General features: G+C 37.4%; 1 protein-coding gene across 1 annotated transcript in view; it reads right to left on the bottom strand.

Moving 5' to 3' along the window:
- Positions 1–2,433: 2,433 nt before the first annotated feature.
- Positions 2,434–17,198, bottom strand: part of glcci1a (glucocorticoid induced 1a) — a 46,497-nt gene continuing 31,732 nt past the window's right edge. The window contains exons 3-8 of the mRNA XM_055219472.2: positions 13,220–13,309; positions 8,242–8,373; positions 8,007–8,156; positions 6,297–6,504; positions 5,734–5,854; positions 2,434–5,254 (exon numbers count right to left, since the gene is read on the bottom strand). Of these exons, the coding sequence (XP_055075447.2) occupies positions 4,921–5,254; positions 5,734–5,854; positions 6,297–6,504; positions 8,007–8,156; positions 8,242–8,373; positions 13,220–13,309 (1,035 nt within the window). The 3' untranslated portion in view covers positions 2,434–4,920. The remainder of the gene's footprint in view (positions 5,255–5,733; positions 5,855–6,296; positions 6,505–8,006; positions 8,157–8,241; positions 8,374–13,219; positions 13,310–17,198) is intronic.

Here is a 17,198-nt window from a genome sequence, read left to right as displayed (position 1 = left end):
TACACGGTATGCAAATTGCTGACATCATACTCAACAAAACCGCAAATTGTTATTGCGTATGTTTGACTTACCGAAATAAAAGTTGTTCAAATCTTTTACACAAAAAGTAGCATTCTTACTTTTTTTGAAAGCCTGTTTATCACGAAATATTTTGTGGCTGATCATACACTGTCAAAAAAGCTGTCACTGGGGCAGTACCCTTTAAAAAGAACAGTCTGTAGTAAGTTTGAATATGTACCATTTACGTAAAGATGGATTTAGGTACAGCTATTTGGTACCAACATGTATCTTTAAGGTAGTAATATGAACTCTTTAGGTGCAAAGGTGTACATTTTGCACCTAAAGTGACAGCCAGGGACTATTTCGAACATTTATGTGTATAAGATTTAATTTATGCCTTGGTTCACTTCACCAGTTTAACACATCATTATTTGATTTTGGGGTAACACTTTACTTAAAGGAGTGTGCATAAGACTGACATGACACCTTCATAATCATGGCATGACACGTGTCATGAACATGAAAAAGATTTTATGCACAATCATGACAACTGTCATTAAGTGTCATTTGTTCAATTGCATAATTTTTAATGCAAAGATTACATTGTTTGAGATGTTTTGGTTGACAACTTGACATAAATCAATACATCATAATTCTGTCATAAACATATGAGAATAATTATTAAACTTAAGAAACTACCTAGCTTTATGGGTTAACATTACATTAAACTGCCATTAAAATTGTATTAAGTGTTAATAATATCAAATAGTTCTATAACAGCATCATGAACATCTCTCCTGACCTCAGCCGCAGTGGCACAAATTGAACTTGTCACTAAAATGTCAATAAGTGTTAATACTATGTCAAATAATTTTAAACACCGTAACAAAATGCAACAGACACATCAAAAGATTATACTTAACTTTATGTGCACAATACATAAAAAAACTAACAGAACTTATTCTTCCTTACATAAAGGGTTCTGAAATTTTCTGACATAGAAAGAACAAAACATTTAATTAATTTAATTAACCCTGTTCCCAACGCTGCATGGCTTAACCCATTATTGTACTACTTTCATTTATTATGTAAATCGGTCTCCAAATGCAATAAAATATAATTTTATCAATTTTAAATATTATTATTATTATTATTGTATGTTTAAATTTATTTCTTAAACACCTGGAGGAAACTTAAAAAAATGAACTGAATAATATTCATGAATATTTATGTTGTTATAAAACGATTTAATAGAGTATTAACACTTGACATTTAAGTGACAAATTGTATCTGTACCACTGCAGGTGAGGTCAAGAAAAACATTCATGACTCCACCACAAAAATACTTGACAGAGTATTAACACTTAATGACATTTTTCTCCTTCATGTTCATGTCATGATTATGAAGGTGTCATGTCAGTCTTATAAACACCCCTTCAAGTTAAGTGTTACTGATTTTGGTAAATATAAAATTGTTGCTTTAGGACAAGAGACCCCTTAACTTAGTTGTGGAGAAAAGTTGACTATAAGAATGTTACCAAAAAACCCAAAGGTAAGGCCAATTTGTAATCAGTAAATGTCATACATGCATGTTGAAAAAGTGTTTCTTAAACTAAAATTGCTTTAGAAAGACTATAAGATTATAAATGTTTGTGGCTTGTTTATCTGTAAGAGAATTGCATCTTACTTGTAAATAAGGCTGGAACAATGAGCTTTGGTTGAATTTTACATATGAACAGCCTGATCTCACCAGAATTCGTGCATATTTTACGAGTTGGCTAATTTGTATGAATTCTTACAAAATTAATCGTGCAAAACAAACGATTCTCATGAAAAAAACAACAACAAAACCGAACCCCTAACCCCTCACCTAACCCCAACATCACAGGGGTCAAGGCAAAATCGTACAAAAACTTACGAATGTGGTCTTATGAATTAATACGAATTAGCCAACATCGTAAAATATGTACGAATTCTCATGAGATATAGCGTTGGCAAGAACATGTCGTCATTAAACTTTTAATTAAATTGAGATTTTTTGTATTGCACTTTAAAAATGGCTGTTGTTTTTAAGCCACGTTGGTCAAATATTAGACAGAACACATGCTGGGCCAAAAATGACCCAATGTTGGGCTGTGGTTATGCAACCATGGGGTAATAATAACCCAGCAGTTGGGTTAAAACAACCCAGCATTGGGTCACCTTCAACCCAGCTGTGTGCTCGGTCCAAAATCCACCCAACATGGCTTAAAAACAACCCAGTGTGTGACATAACTCTCATACAGAATTAAATTGAACTGAAATATTTGTATAGATGTTTGCTCGTGTAAGTCCTTTGCTGTGTGATATTAAGATCTGATTATAATATAAATTACCCCTGACTAAATGATATTTTTCTTTTGATATTGGGGTGAAATATGAACAAATGGATGATTCTTTATGACACTCACGCTTTTATTTGGGATTGTTATCAGCTCCAGTTTGGTATTGTTATTCAGTATCCATGTGATGTCTGAATGAAGAAGGTAAATAACATGTCAACATCAGAACAGGTAATGAACCTGTGACCTGGAATGTAGTTTCAAGCTTTACAGTCTTGAAAACAACATTATCGATCCAACCTGATCAAACTTTTCTCAGTCCCTCACGCATGCATCTAATCATACACTTTTTGAAAAAAATGTCAAAACATGTACCCCAGGTGTCAATGCATGGGGCAGTACCCTTAAAGAGTCTCCTAATATGTATCACTCTAAAAACAAACGGTGCCAAACAGCACTCAAAAGTGGTTCCTGGCTCGTGATCATAGAGGAACCATCTCTAGCGCCATACAGCACCTTTATACCACGGGTCTGTTGAATGCTGTATTCTGATTGGCTGAGAAATGTTCCGTGGGTATGCAATAATTTCTGATAACCGCACACCTAACTTCTCAAATGTCTTAAAATTAGGCACCAGAGCAATGTTTGTGGTAACCGTGGTATAAAAGGAATAATTGACGACGGTCCTTTGAACTATTTGAAAATAATGCACACCCAAGGTGCAACGGCACTCCGCTTCGTGTCGCATTGCACCTTGAGTGTGCATTACTTTCCCACAATTCAATGCGCGTCGTCAATTATTCCTTACATAAAGAACCATTTGGGGGTCATATAGCACCACTATAGCACCTATAGATATAGAACATATGGTTCTACATAGCACAATATGGTTCGACACAGATACTACATAGGTGCTATATGGCACTTAAAATGGTTTCTCTATGATTACGAGCCAAGAACCACTTTTAGTGCTTTTTAGCACCGTTTGCTTTCAGAGTGTACAGATATGCCAGTCATAAAGGTCAATTTTTTTTAAAAATTGAGATAAATTCATAATCTGAAAACTAAATAAATATTACAAAGATAGGATAGGACAATATTTGGTCAATGTACAACTATTTGAAAATTTGAGGGTGCACAACACATATTAATAATGATAAATACATTTTTTTATATATTTATGGTAGGAAATTAAAAAATACCTTGATGGAACATGATCTTTCTTTAATATCCCAATGATTTTTGGCATAAAATGTATTGATAATTTTGACCCATACAATATATTGTTGGCTATTGCTACAAATATACCCGTGTGACTTATGACTGGTTTTGTGTTTCAGGGTCAGATATGAACAAAATTGTACTGTTTAAAAGGGTACACATTTTGACAATTTTTTCTGACAGTGCACTGTACATAATCCAAACAGCACCACCCAATACAGAATGTCACCAAATGTAAAACATATCAGCAGATTGGGAGATGGGAAACCACAGGTGGATATCATTGTGAAATGCAAGAAATGATTGAATGAGCATTGAAAGATGTCGAGCCAAATATGAATGTGGGGATGTACATTCTGAATTACCTGAGTTTAAACATCAAGCGATGCACCTGAAACGAGGCCAAAGGTGGGCAATAAATGTAAAAAGAAAAATGTGGACTCTTTCTGTGATTTTCTTAAAAGGTCGGACACCTGGATAAAGTATAAACATAAACCTGTGGAGAACAGCTCATCTTCTAAAATGTACAGAACACAGCAATACACGGCTTTAAATTCAAACAAGCTTTTTTTCTTTATATATAGATTTTTCATATATAGATATATATATATTTATATTGATAGAGAGAGAGCTTATTCATACTGTGGATGTTGAAAGAGAACACGAAACATGTAATGTTAAACATACTATCAACTTCAAATGCATGCCCTGACGCTAGAAAGACCTTGAATCAGTTTTTCCTCATAAATCAAGAAAACGCCTCCGATTATAGTGCTCGTACGAAAGCCACTTTGCTTAAATTTTAAGCACACACGAAAGCAAAGCTGCGTTTGAAAACAGCTGTGCGAGTTGCTCGGGATCGATGTCGAAATTAAAACGTACCAGCAAACGCATTCACATCTGTATATATATATATATGACACTAAAAAAGCAAAAGGTGAATATCTGGAATGTGATCGAACTTACTAATAGGCAAATTTAATAAATAAGAATTGGTTATGAGACTCTTAAGCTCGATCAAATCTTTGTTTCGTTTAAGATAACAGTGAAGCCATTTTGATTTTTAATTTGCATATACTAAAGTCTGTGGAGCTTTTTCCACAATGCATCCTGCTGATGCATTTCCTGCCGAATCACAAAGTGTGGCATTGCCACATACTCGAATCCTTCTGCTTTATCCACCAGCACTCGCTCTGAACACATTGGCGATTTCTTGTTCGGGTCACAGTTGCAATGCCATGCAGATAGGAAAGATTCAGCACAAAGGTGGGGTCCATCAAAGAGAAGAGAGAAAGGAGGGACGGGGTAACGGTCCTCTACACAGCCTGTGATGGGGAGGCGCAGTGGCGGGGTAGCGGCAGAGACCAGCTCTGCGCGCTTAACTGACTTCAAAGTTTTGAGGCTGGGAAGGTGATTGCGTGGGCGCCTCCTGCTGTTGGGATGGTGAAATGGCGAGTGATTCGGGAGGGTCGTCTGTGCTCGTGCTGGTGGAGACCTGAGTGGGCATGTGGTGATGGTGAGGGGCGAGGGGGCATGATGAGCTGGGGCCCGCCTGTGGGTCCTGTCTCTCCTCGTCCTCCTGCTGGGAGCTGGAATGCTGGAGCAGGGATCCGGGGAGCTTGACCGGGCAGAACGCAGAGCCGGTGGGGATGAAATTGACTTTGTTTTTGTCAGGGCAGGAGAAGAGGGGGACGGTGGCTGATTGTCTGGACCTGAGAAAGAAATAAGATCCACAATAAATAAAGCATACTATGCTACAATAAAATCGCTTGTCCTATGCAGGGTCACAAGAAATGCTGGAATGTTTGCATATGAATTGCAGCATATGTCGGGCCAAAGGCGGCAAACACACTGGACAGGCCAATACACGCAATACACAAAAGGCCTAAAAATTTTGACAATGTCTAGTACATTGTTGAACAATATGCTCCATTGTGAGACCTTTCAATCTTCAGCCTGTGAGATCGCCGATACACGATAGTATTTAGAAACCATATACCTTTTGAAAAAATATACAGTAGAATATATTGATATTGAATTATTGTCCAGCCCTACACCTACAATAGGTTCATTTATACATACAGGAGATACGCATACTGTGTAAGTGTTAATACTGCATTCCTAGAGCAGTTTAAATAAACATATTTTTCCTATTCATTTTAAATGTGCTAGCTGGAGGTTCTTTACTCACGTCATTTCCTCAAACACTTTGATCTTCTCACAGCCCTCTGGTGGTTCTCGTTTAAACATGTAGCTGTTGTTGGGTTTTGGAGATGATGCAAACTTGGGCAGAGGTGAACTGCTGCCGCTATCTGCAGGAAGAAACTGGAATTACACTCTTGGTCCATGCCAGACCTCAAAACTTGCTTTTATTCAAGATCCATGCAATGAAACAGACAGAGCGTCCACAGAAATACACATTATTCAGGAATTGTGAATGAAACCAAATGTATTTACAGTTTTAATACTTAGAATACTTGAATGGTGCTTTTTGAAGTTTCACACAATGTAAGATAACAAAGCATTCATGAAAAATTAAAAAAAACAAATGTCATGTTCAGCTGAAGAAAAAAAGTAATATACTATAAATATGAGATGACACGAGGTGATAAATGATTATACATTTTAATATGGAGAGAGCAAATATGAAGTAAACGCATACATTTGCATTTGAGGTATACATAACCCTAACCCTAAATCACCAAACCAAAAACTTCTGAAGCTTAATGTATTTGTGTGGTTTATATGTGTGACCTTTGTCTCTGTCGTCCAGCATCTCATCGGTGGAGTATGGGCTGCCGTCATGTGATCGGGGTGGGCATGCCGGCGAGGGGCACGGCGACAGGCTGGAGCAGCTACTGGAGCGTCCGGGTGCAGATGGCGTCTGCCCGTCCACACCGCGACTGCTGCTGCTACGCTGTGGTGGAAATGGAGCCCTTCGCCCATCAGGAACCTCCAGTGCCTGAGAGCCAATCAAAGAGAGTCTTTTAACAATCATGCTACATGGGTGATTCTCACGAAACCATTGAAACACCACGGCACTAATGATTTTAGCTTTAAAATGTGTAATATAGTAACATTAAAAAGCATCAGAATTAACACAATACTGTGTTCTACCTTGCACAATGTGTGATTTCAACATAAGAATTTATAATTGTACATTTTATCTCATTTTCTGCTGAAATTCTTATTACCGCAATGTGTCCAGCTGTGTTTGAACATGCGTTATGTTGTAATTTAATCAAATTAACACAAAAATATTAAGAAAAAAAATAAATGGATGTTTTGCTAGACTACTTTAGATGACAGAAAAAATATTTACTGAATATTCATGTATAATAATAATAATGAAGAAAAATTAGGAAAATGATGTGTCCATGCCTGATGTTCTTATCCTCCGCAACACTTTTTGAGAACAGTTTAAGCACACATACAGAATTTTAATAAAGTTTGATTTTGAGTGACCAAGCACATGGACCAGTTACTTCAAGATGGCTACCAGGTAAGATCATTTTTTTACAGATAATTTGAAATATTGTCTTGTCAGAATGCTTACACGACATTTTGATTATCATTACCGCAACAGATGCTTATTAAATGTTAATTTAATTAATAGAAGCATAATACTTTGATTTTAAATGCATGTGCAGAATCTACAAATTATGTTCTTTCAGGTTTGTCATGTCATTTTGAAAATATGTCAGTGTTGATGTTTTCTGACTGTTGCGGTAATGAGATTTTTTTAGGACAATTTTTTTAAATTATGTTACAAAAAGTGTTAAATGATAAGTAAAAGTTTTTAAATTAATGTTCCCATTTACTCCAGACTTTGTTTTTCAATGTCTGGTGGGAAAAAAGTAAATATAAGCAATTTTTACATTTTCATGCTTGACATTTTTAAAACCAAGTTTTCGTGAGAATCACCCATATAACATTTAACCAAAGATGACATGTTCCTGAATCAACCCAATCAAACTGAAGGATTAGCTTTAGGATCAATGTTTAGGACTGGGTTGTAGGTTCTGGTTTATATTCCTCTGATTTGAGGAGTAAGTTTTGGTTTTGTGTTATAACAAGGGTTTAGTTGAGAATATATATATATATATTTTTGACAGGAATGTTCTTCCAGTGCCAACAAAAGATGCTGATCCAAAAACAATCTTACTTGGCAAAATCATAACAGTAGACTTGTGGTACTTTAAGGCCTTTTCTACAGACATTTGCACTAAAATAAAATACAGTTCAAGTAAATAATAAAAAAAAAGTAATCAGATTTTCTCACCAATACCATTTATATTTGGCCCAATGGCAATTTTTTATCATACTACTGTAGGAAAGGTTGGTCAGTTTTGTATAATCACATTTTTAAGTACACTACAGTACATAAATTCAGTTAAATATGTTTAAACTAGTAGACTGGTAGTGTACGAAATATTTCAATGCATGACCTGCTAGTATGAATACCTTCAGTTCCTCTTTTTCTCCATTGTCTTTGATGAAGACCTTCTCCAGCTCATGGTTGATGCCCTCCATGCTGCTGGGAACTCTGGAGATGGAGGGCTTTGGCACTGTGATGTTGGACAGTGGCATCTGTGCTGACTTCGACATGGATGGCTACAGGACGAGACAGCACACGTTTAGTTTTTTGCTGGATTTGATAGCTGAATAGAAGTGTGTGTGTGTGTTTGAGCACCGGTACCTGGCTGGCTGTGCTGATGCTAGTGGCAGTGATGGTACAGCTGTAGAGAGGGGACAGACGCTCTTTACTGTCCTTACACTGCCGGCCTCCACCCTGTTTACTACGCTGCAGATGGAGCTTGAGCTTAGCAATCTCTTTAATAAAAAGAGAAGTATTAAGCAGATAGAAACGATGCTTATTTATAGTAGAGTGCTGATCAAGAGGGACATTTGAGTATTCAGTGCACACATGAAAAATAAAGGTGCTTTAAAGTTTCTTCACATCGATGCCACAGATTTTTTGGTTCCACAAAAAACGTTTTATAATCTAAATCAGGGGTTTTCAAAATGGGGGGCGGGGCCCCCAGGGGGGCCGCGAGATGGTGCCAGGGGGGCCCCAGTTTTATGACATTTTATAAAATACATTAATTTATCATGAATTCTGTGTAATTAAACATAAAAAAATAAGGCTACTAACCAAAAGCACTACTTTTTTGTATAATTTAATGTGTTTTAGTAAAATGTTGAGTTTAGAACAGTTTTGTGTAACAAATTTTCTTTGGGGGGGCCGTGAAGGAATGCACCATACACAAGGGGGGCCGCACGCTGAAAAAGTTTGGGAACCACTGATGTAAATAACCTTTTTCATTGTGAAGCAGAGTGAAGCTGGGTACTGCTGGTGTGATGCTTGTTTAGCTGGTGGACCCCCATAATTATGTTCCAAGCACTTTTTCTGGACGTATAAGATACTGAATTCAAGGGGAACATGAGATGGAGGAAATCCACACCCATAATGACTGGGTTTTTCAGTATTTATTGAATTTTTTTTAACAATTAACAAAAACATTTTTAAGAACATATTTAATAATTTCATGTTAATGTATGTGTCAAATTTAAAAACAACCGAGGTTTACCACAATAATGAGAAAAAAATTAAGACATAGCAATGAATTACGAGCCTTGCGAATATATACTAGTCAACATTTGAAGTGGATCAAAAAAGTTATCCTAAGACAACAACAGGTATTAGGGATTGGTTTTATGTAAACTTTTATCAAAGGTTTTGATCCACTTCAAATGTTGACTAGTGTATTAATATAATAAATAAACAAAACGTCAATTAAATTTAACGCATAAGTACGTTTTAAGTTAAGTTTTATAAACTAAGAAAAAACTGGGGTAGGTGCCAAAAGGCTGTTCCATATGTAGCTTACATTTAACAACAACAAAGGCCCTGTACCAAATGGTGCACTTCATGTGGAATTTCGGTCTTGTGGCCTTAAATTGCGTGCGCTCGCTTAGTCTACAAGTCCGTAGGGTGTCCCATCTGTCATTTTTATGCTATGAAGTGTGCTCATCAGTGCCCCCTTAATGCGGCCTTTGGCAAAGCCTGCACTGCTGCAGGCTCCACACACTTTACCAACCCAGAAGTCTTTGCAAAAAAGAAATCAGACGAAAGATGGGAGGAGTTCACACTGATGGTCAACTTTTTTTCCTATTTCCAGCGTGACGCTCAAGTCTGTCCTAAAATATGACTCCGGTGCGCCTTCGTGGACTCGCGACAAGGGTCCCTAAGGTCTGCACTATATGATATCATCAAAGTGTGGACCCGGGGAAGTCCACAAGTCTGGAGTGTGCCATTTGGGACATGCACGTCAAGTCATGATCACATCTGTTGTTAAATTTAAACCTAGGAATGCAAAGCATTTGACACAAAATGTGTTTTTCACCGCAGGAGGTCGTCGCAACTCTGTAGCTTGATGACATTGTGAAAGAGCGTGAAACGAAGGCAGTTGTAGTCTTAACCCTAACTGTCGATAGGCATCAATCTGACTCATAAATAATATTCATGGAGGATGTTTAATAACGGTTACATTATGTTAGCCAGCAGTGTTATAGTATTGCAAGAGAGACGCAACAGTACTGCTTTAAAATCACTCTTGCAATACTGTAATGTCACGAGGTGATCGGTCAGCGCAGTGCCACATGAAGTCAAAGACACCCAGACAACATGACTCCACTGACAAGCGATCCTATGAATGAGCCATAGCGCTGGTTAAAACTGTGAATTCTTTGAATTGAAAGATTGTTGGAAACATTTGCGACAATGTAAGTATGCATGTGAACAAAATATATACTGTAACACTGCGCTAGTGATTTAATGCAGTTTTACATATTGTGCCTTTAAGGAGGCTGGCTGGAACAACTGAGGGGCACTGATGTAAAGCAAGTTACAGTTATTAAAGCAAATCATAACAAAAACACGGAGATCCATTTCAAACTTGCCACGACAGGAACAGCTTGACCTTACTTAAGAGAAAATGATCAAAAAGATGATTTTACCACAGGGCTTATCACCTTATCAATTTAAAACTATCACATTTAAACAACCAAGAGTCTAGGTCAAAACACATTTCTTTCATTTGGGCCAAAATTAATGATCTCAATTGAACTATATTCAAAATTCATGTTTGGGCAACCTTAAATTCCACAGAAATCAACTGTGGGTGAAGTCTGCCTGTGCTTTATGTATCAAACCAGTGACTAATGACATTCCACTTAATTTATAATGCCTACCCCAGAAGACAGCTACCTAGACATCAAGGCAAATTACTATATTCTGAAGAAGAGCTTTTATACAGTGATAAACTGCCTGTACTTGCTACTCCTACGTAGTAGAATTGAAGACGTAAATGCACTTTGGATCAAAATCAAAATATAGCCACAAGGGGCAGAAAAAATTTGGACTTGAGCTTAAACCAAGCAAAAATGGCCTTCAATTGATGCTTGCTGTAACTTGAATGGCCACAAGAGGTCATTACAAAACAAGCAGCCATGTGAAAAACCTCACCAATGCTTTTTAGAAGTGTTTCATGACACACTCAAATATTATGTATTTATATTTGTATAAAAATGTCCAGATCTTCCAAGATTTGTTGTCCATATTATTAAGAGATGCAAACAGAACAATCTACTGAATGATCTGCGAACATTTATGACTTCAACAGCTTCTTTTAGAGGTGTCCCTCAGGGTTCACCCAGTGGTCCGCTCTCCTTTCTCAAACTGGCCTGATAAGTCAATGTTTACTTGAGAGGTTTGTTTGCAGTTAACTACTGTGCACTTATGGAAACAATAGGACAAGTCTAGACATGTTCATGCAGAGGATACAATCGGTCGATGGCTCTCTTCACACGGAAATTTTGGCTTCATAGCATCACAAAAGATTAACCGCTGCCAATACGCCACACCTCAGCATGTTTCCAACAACCTCTTTTTGCTAGATTACACATGTTAATCTACAAACATGCTAATTTGTTGCAAATTATTTGCACTTCCTTTTATTAAGCTACCAACTAACATGCCAAAAAGTGTAAGAATTAGTCTAAGAAAAGAGATGTCAAGTCTGAAATAAACACACAGTACAGGTTTAGCAAAGGAAATCCTGAATGTGCTCCTTTGTAAAGCCACAGTAAGTAAGTCAATATACACAACCTTAATCCACTTAAGAGGTGTAAGGGGTAATAAGCCACTTAATGGAAGCATTTGTGTGAACCTAAATAAAATGTTTAAATTAAGGACATTAACTCCTAATATTGTAGGTAAAGAAAAATGGACTCCATTTATAGGCCTTGAATGTTTTAAATACTTGCGTGAATATAGGTATCGACACATAAGGGGCAATCAACCAAACTGATAGATTCACATAGGGTCTCTCGCTTTCAATGCACTAACATTGACGTAATGGCACACCCCAAAACTCTCAAACATGTTTGACTTTGTTTCTTCCATGGAAATTGAAAGGAGAGGTTTAGCAGAATGTCAGTTTTTCATCTCATTCCAGTTTGCCTTATGCCGTGTCTGTCTTAAGCAAACTATTAAAATCTGGGCTGGTACTATTTACATTTACTCTCACTGTATGCAACAGACCAACACAAATATGCATAACTCCTTTTGTGATCCAAGAATACAGTCATACCTTTCAGTCCGACATGAGGGTGAAAGACAGAATGTTACATTTTTTCTTTATTTGATTTAACATCCAGAGCCCAATGTCATCAGATCTTTATCCCAATGAAACCGATGCCTATAATGACAATTCTAGGCAGCCACACTCAGCAGTAAATATGCAAGTTTGAGGGTTCGTACAGGAAATGGTGCACAACGCTAGTTTGAAATCTAATGCAAACGCGAGAAACATCGACAGGCTGTTTGTAAATCAGAATTCGTCCAAAGGATCTTTGCATTCAAGATACGCATTTTATTCCTTAAAGCTATTCCTGGGAATAAAATGCATGATCTTGGCTGGTACCATTGTTTGCTGTTTGATCTACAAGGGGACATCAAAGATCATTAACACGTAAACTGATAAGACCGTGGCTCCAATGTGAAAGGACACATGCAACATGACTTTGCACATATTACTTGCCCTCGCCTATTGTTCCTGAGGTGTTAGGAAACCCATAAACTGGGCAAAGGGGATAATAGTTGTCATCTTCATTCGGGAGGAGAAGAGGGAGATAGTCTTATCTTGCTCTTCCCTGAACCGTCAGGGAGGGGCTGAGCACCCATGATAAGGCTGACTGTGCTGCGGCTAGCGCTAGCAATAACCCAACCCGCCGTGCAGCGCAGGAAGTCTGAAGCCGCACAGGAAGTTATATATAGCAGAGGGTGCAGGGTGATTAGGATGGGTCGTCGTGACTGGCAGCATCGTGCAGAGATACGGGCGAAGGGTTTAATTTCGACCCCCCCGTCAGCTCTTCATGTGAACGGCTATTTCGCAAACCGCACAGGATGAGATCATCGCAAGGGCAGAAGTGCATAGCTCATCACTTTCAGGACTGCGAGAGCTCTCTTAATAGCTGTTAGTGCGATTGCACTTTCATGTTTTCCAGACCCAAGAGGGAAAATTATACAACTGCAAGCATGACACACTACGTATAGTGTTTCGCTAGTAAAAGCAATGTAATGCGGGTGTGTAAAAGTGTGTGTGTGTGTGTACCTCTTTAAGCTGGTCTGCGCTGCCCCAGGATGCAGAGCGCTGGTGTGTGCTTCTTTGCTCTCTGATTTCGTCACTCCAACATCCAGGAGTCTGAAACACATACACAACTTTGCGTAACTAAAAGAGGACACAAAACTGACTTGTATGGTTTTATACAAGGCTTACTGTTATGGCTACAGACTAACCCACACCAAGTCTACAAGACAACATTTTGTAAAATTATGTTTTAGGCTTATATACAGTGAAGTTATTTGCTTTTAATGCCCTCACAGGTCAAATAAACCATTGAAATCTGTGGGGTATGGTACAGATTATACAAAATAAAACATGCACTCACAGGTAATAAAGCATACATTGAATGCACTTTTAGTTATTATTGATATTCATCATCCTCTTTTGTGATAATATTTTGTAGTCATTGTCCTGGGCTGTCTTTATAAAGTCTGCAAATGTGTTGTGTGTTTTTCAAGCCTTCTTAAATTCTTTTTAAAGATGAGCTTCAGTTAATACTTTAAAGACACATGCAAATGCAACATGAATACAAAAGTTTGAATGCATCTTTAAAATATTGCAGTAAAAGGCCATAAACTCTTAGATCCGAAAACCCAAGGTCCAACTCAAGACCCAATGTAAAAGTTTAATAATCGGGTAATTAATAATAGCGGCATCGAGTAATTTAAAATGAATGTGTTTTGCCGAACGGACCTGAGATGATTTAAAGGACAAGTTCAGTATTTTACACTTAAAGCCCTGTTTTCAGATTGTTTATGATGAAATAGAACGGTTTTGACTGAAATTTGAACATATGATGCTGGCCCAAGAATTTTTGGTTTCTGTTGTATCACCCCACCACCTCAACAATGGGTTTATAGGTGCACTGGAACAATCCTTCCTAAAATGCATTAAACTTTCATTTAGAAAGACGTGAAACTCACCGAGTGGTCAGGGGTGTTCACTGATATGCTCACACCAAAATCGCTTCAAAAGATGCTTTCCAACAGGTATTTTAGCATTCGTTGTAAACTTGTGGACCTATTTTTCCCAACGCCTCACACCCGTACATTCTTCCGTTGAGAGCTTGAATAATAGACACTCCAGCCCAGTTGGTGGCGAAAATCCACCTTTGCCAATTGCAAGAATACAAACAACTCCATTTTCGTTCCCAGCGGCGGAGTAATACCGTACCTCACAGCACATCTAATACTTGTCAATGAAGTTGGACACAAACGACATTTTTTGCAGCGATTTCAGACTTATTCTCAAATGATGGTTTGTTCCTGTGCACCTATGCAGCCATTGTAGAGGTGGGGGGTAATACAACAAACACCCAAACACTCTCGGGCCAGCACCAAATGTCCAAATTTCAGTCATTTTCATAAAAGACTGATTCTTGGGTTAGTTGACAACTACTTAGCCTTTAGGAAGCCCTCAATAATTTCATATGTTTATTATGAATCCACCTGACAACAGATCAGTTGTATTTCACAATGGGCGTTCACAGAATGCAAGGAAGCAGACTATTTTGGCTTACGTATTATTTAAAAGCATGAGACTAATGGTGCTAAACACTGAAAGGACACTGAAATAGATGTGAAAAAGATGTGGGCGGTATGATAAAAAAATCTATTTCTCGAAATGAGTCATTTGATTTCACAGTGACTGTATATTTCACGGTTTATATGTTTGTCGGCTTTACGTTTATTTTTGGAATATACAAATTTGCAGAAATCTGCTACTCACTAATATCTTTTAACTAAATGCTCATCACAGTTTTAAAATAAGGGCAAGTTAAAGTTAAATAACAACAGAATAAGTCTTGATAGACAGTTATTTATTTTGTAGGCTACTGAAGATATAGCATGATTGTATGCAGTAGGATGGCACGATTATGACAAAAATAACAATTGTCGATAATTCACATTGATATTGTAATTGCCATTATTATTGTTGATTAACAGATTTTTAAATAGATTTAAATAGATTTTGAAATCTGTGAAGCAGCTGCAAATTCTTAACATCCAAAACCAAAAATATATTTAACATATATAACACATAATTATGTGATTTATGTTGTTAGTAAAAAAATCCAAAACAAATGTTTTAAATCCAAAACGAAAATCTATTTGAAAATCCCTGATTCACCACTGAATTTGGTGCTCAAACAGTCTGCCTGAACGCACAAAAAAAAGAGCACAAATAATTTTTTTTCCAAACAATTGTGCAGCCCTTGTATGTATGGAGTATGCAAACAGTACATAAAAAATAGGCAGTATGTATAACAAATAAATATGAATATATGCACACACCTACAGACAGGGTAAATATATTTATATGAGAGATGGATCTCTAGATATGGAGATTATAAATGTGCTATGAGGACAGGGTAATGTGTGAAAAGTTATGTGCAAGAAATGCTTTCTTTATTTGGCGTTGCAGCTCTTTGTGTACACCTTGAGAGACCTCTGCACAAGGAGAGAGAGAGAGAGAGAGAGAGAGAGAGAGAAAGAGAGAGAGAGAGAGGAGATTTCTATTCTAAACTTTTTCACGTTTCTCAGTCAAACATGTGGGAGTGCAGAGTAAGCCACGCCCACTTATTTACATTTTGAGGAATACACAAATAAACAAATCTATTATGGTTGACATTTTATTTCGTAGTAATGTATACAGTATACCGCCCAGCCCTACTGTGAAATGTAATATTTCTAATTATCTACACTTGCTGACTAATTGCAAGAATGTGCAAAACTACTAAATCCACACAATAGATGGAGACCTAACAATTATGAATAACAATGAAAACATTGCTCATGCAAGATGATTTAAAAGTCCAAAAGTAATTTTTTGAAGGTCAACTCTATGAAATGTATTGTTAAAAGTGGTGAATTTGCTGCACAAAAGCGGTGTTAATAACTGTAGAGGGCTTCAAATTTGCAGAAATGAATTTTCAGTTTTTTAAGGTATCTAATGGCCGTTTCACACGGTACGCGGTAAGCGGCAAAATCTCCGCGCAGCTTCAGCTTTTCTCTTGTATTGGAAGTGTTTTTTTGCAGCATTTAGTGCGAATATATTTATCTTCAACAGCGCCTGTCATGAAGTACCATGTCCGGAGAAGGAACATAATTTTGGGTGCACGAGCAAAGCGTGAACTAAACACTCGCGGTTGCCGCGTACCGTGTGAAACGGCCTTAATCATCCCTGCGGGACGGCCCGCATCCCTATTCCTAAAATAAATAATAAAAAACAAACCTTCAGACATTTTCATTTGTAGACAATTTCATTTCCCCAGGCATACCCAAAATGAGGTTTGGTCCGATTTAGGTCACCTTCATGCACAGTTTTCAAACCAAGACCTTTACTGCAATAAATCAATAAATGCATCTCACTTCTGACTCATAATTTCACACCAAAACCACAAAGTCCTCATTGTTCCTGCAAACAGTCCCACTGTGTTTCAATGAAGAGTCACAAATGTTTCTTCACAACAACATTCTGTAAATATGTGGACACACGTGGGATGTGATCTATGACCTTAGGTATGCAGATCATTGGGTCTGACCATCCACACCACAAACCTCGCACGCACGCACACACAGACACACAGACACAAGTGTGTGTACTTGGGTGAGGTCTAAAATGTCACAACTCAGTGTGATAAGCAGCATATTATGCAAAAAAAGCCAATTTTAAAATAAATGAAATTTCCTAAAATATCTTCCTGTTTGTCCTCATTGAGGTCAAGACAATAAAGTCAACACTTGGATTTCCTGAATGAAATACCACAGCTTGCAGGCAGCAGGAACTGTGTGTGTTTTAAATAAGTTGAGCTAATTTGGCATTGGGTTGATGTAATTGATGTAGTTAACTAAAGTAATCAAATGAAACCCTACAGTAAACAAGTTTATAAAAGTAAAATAAATATATACAAAAATAGATGGTACACCCAAGGCAGAAAATCTATGTATATGTATACTGTATGCAT

Source organism: Misgurnus anguillicaudatus, chromosome 20 (genome assembly GCF_027580225.2).
Source record: "Misgurnus anguillicaudatus chromosome 20, ASM2758022v2, whole genome shotgun sequence".
Lineage (NCBI taxonomy): Eukaryota > Metazoa > Chordata > Actinopteri > Cypriniformes > Cobitidae > Misgurnus > Misgurnus anguillicaudatus.
The sequence above is the reverse complement of the archived record's forward strand: the minus strand, read 5'-3'. Positions and strand labels throughout refer to the sequence as shown.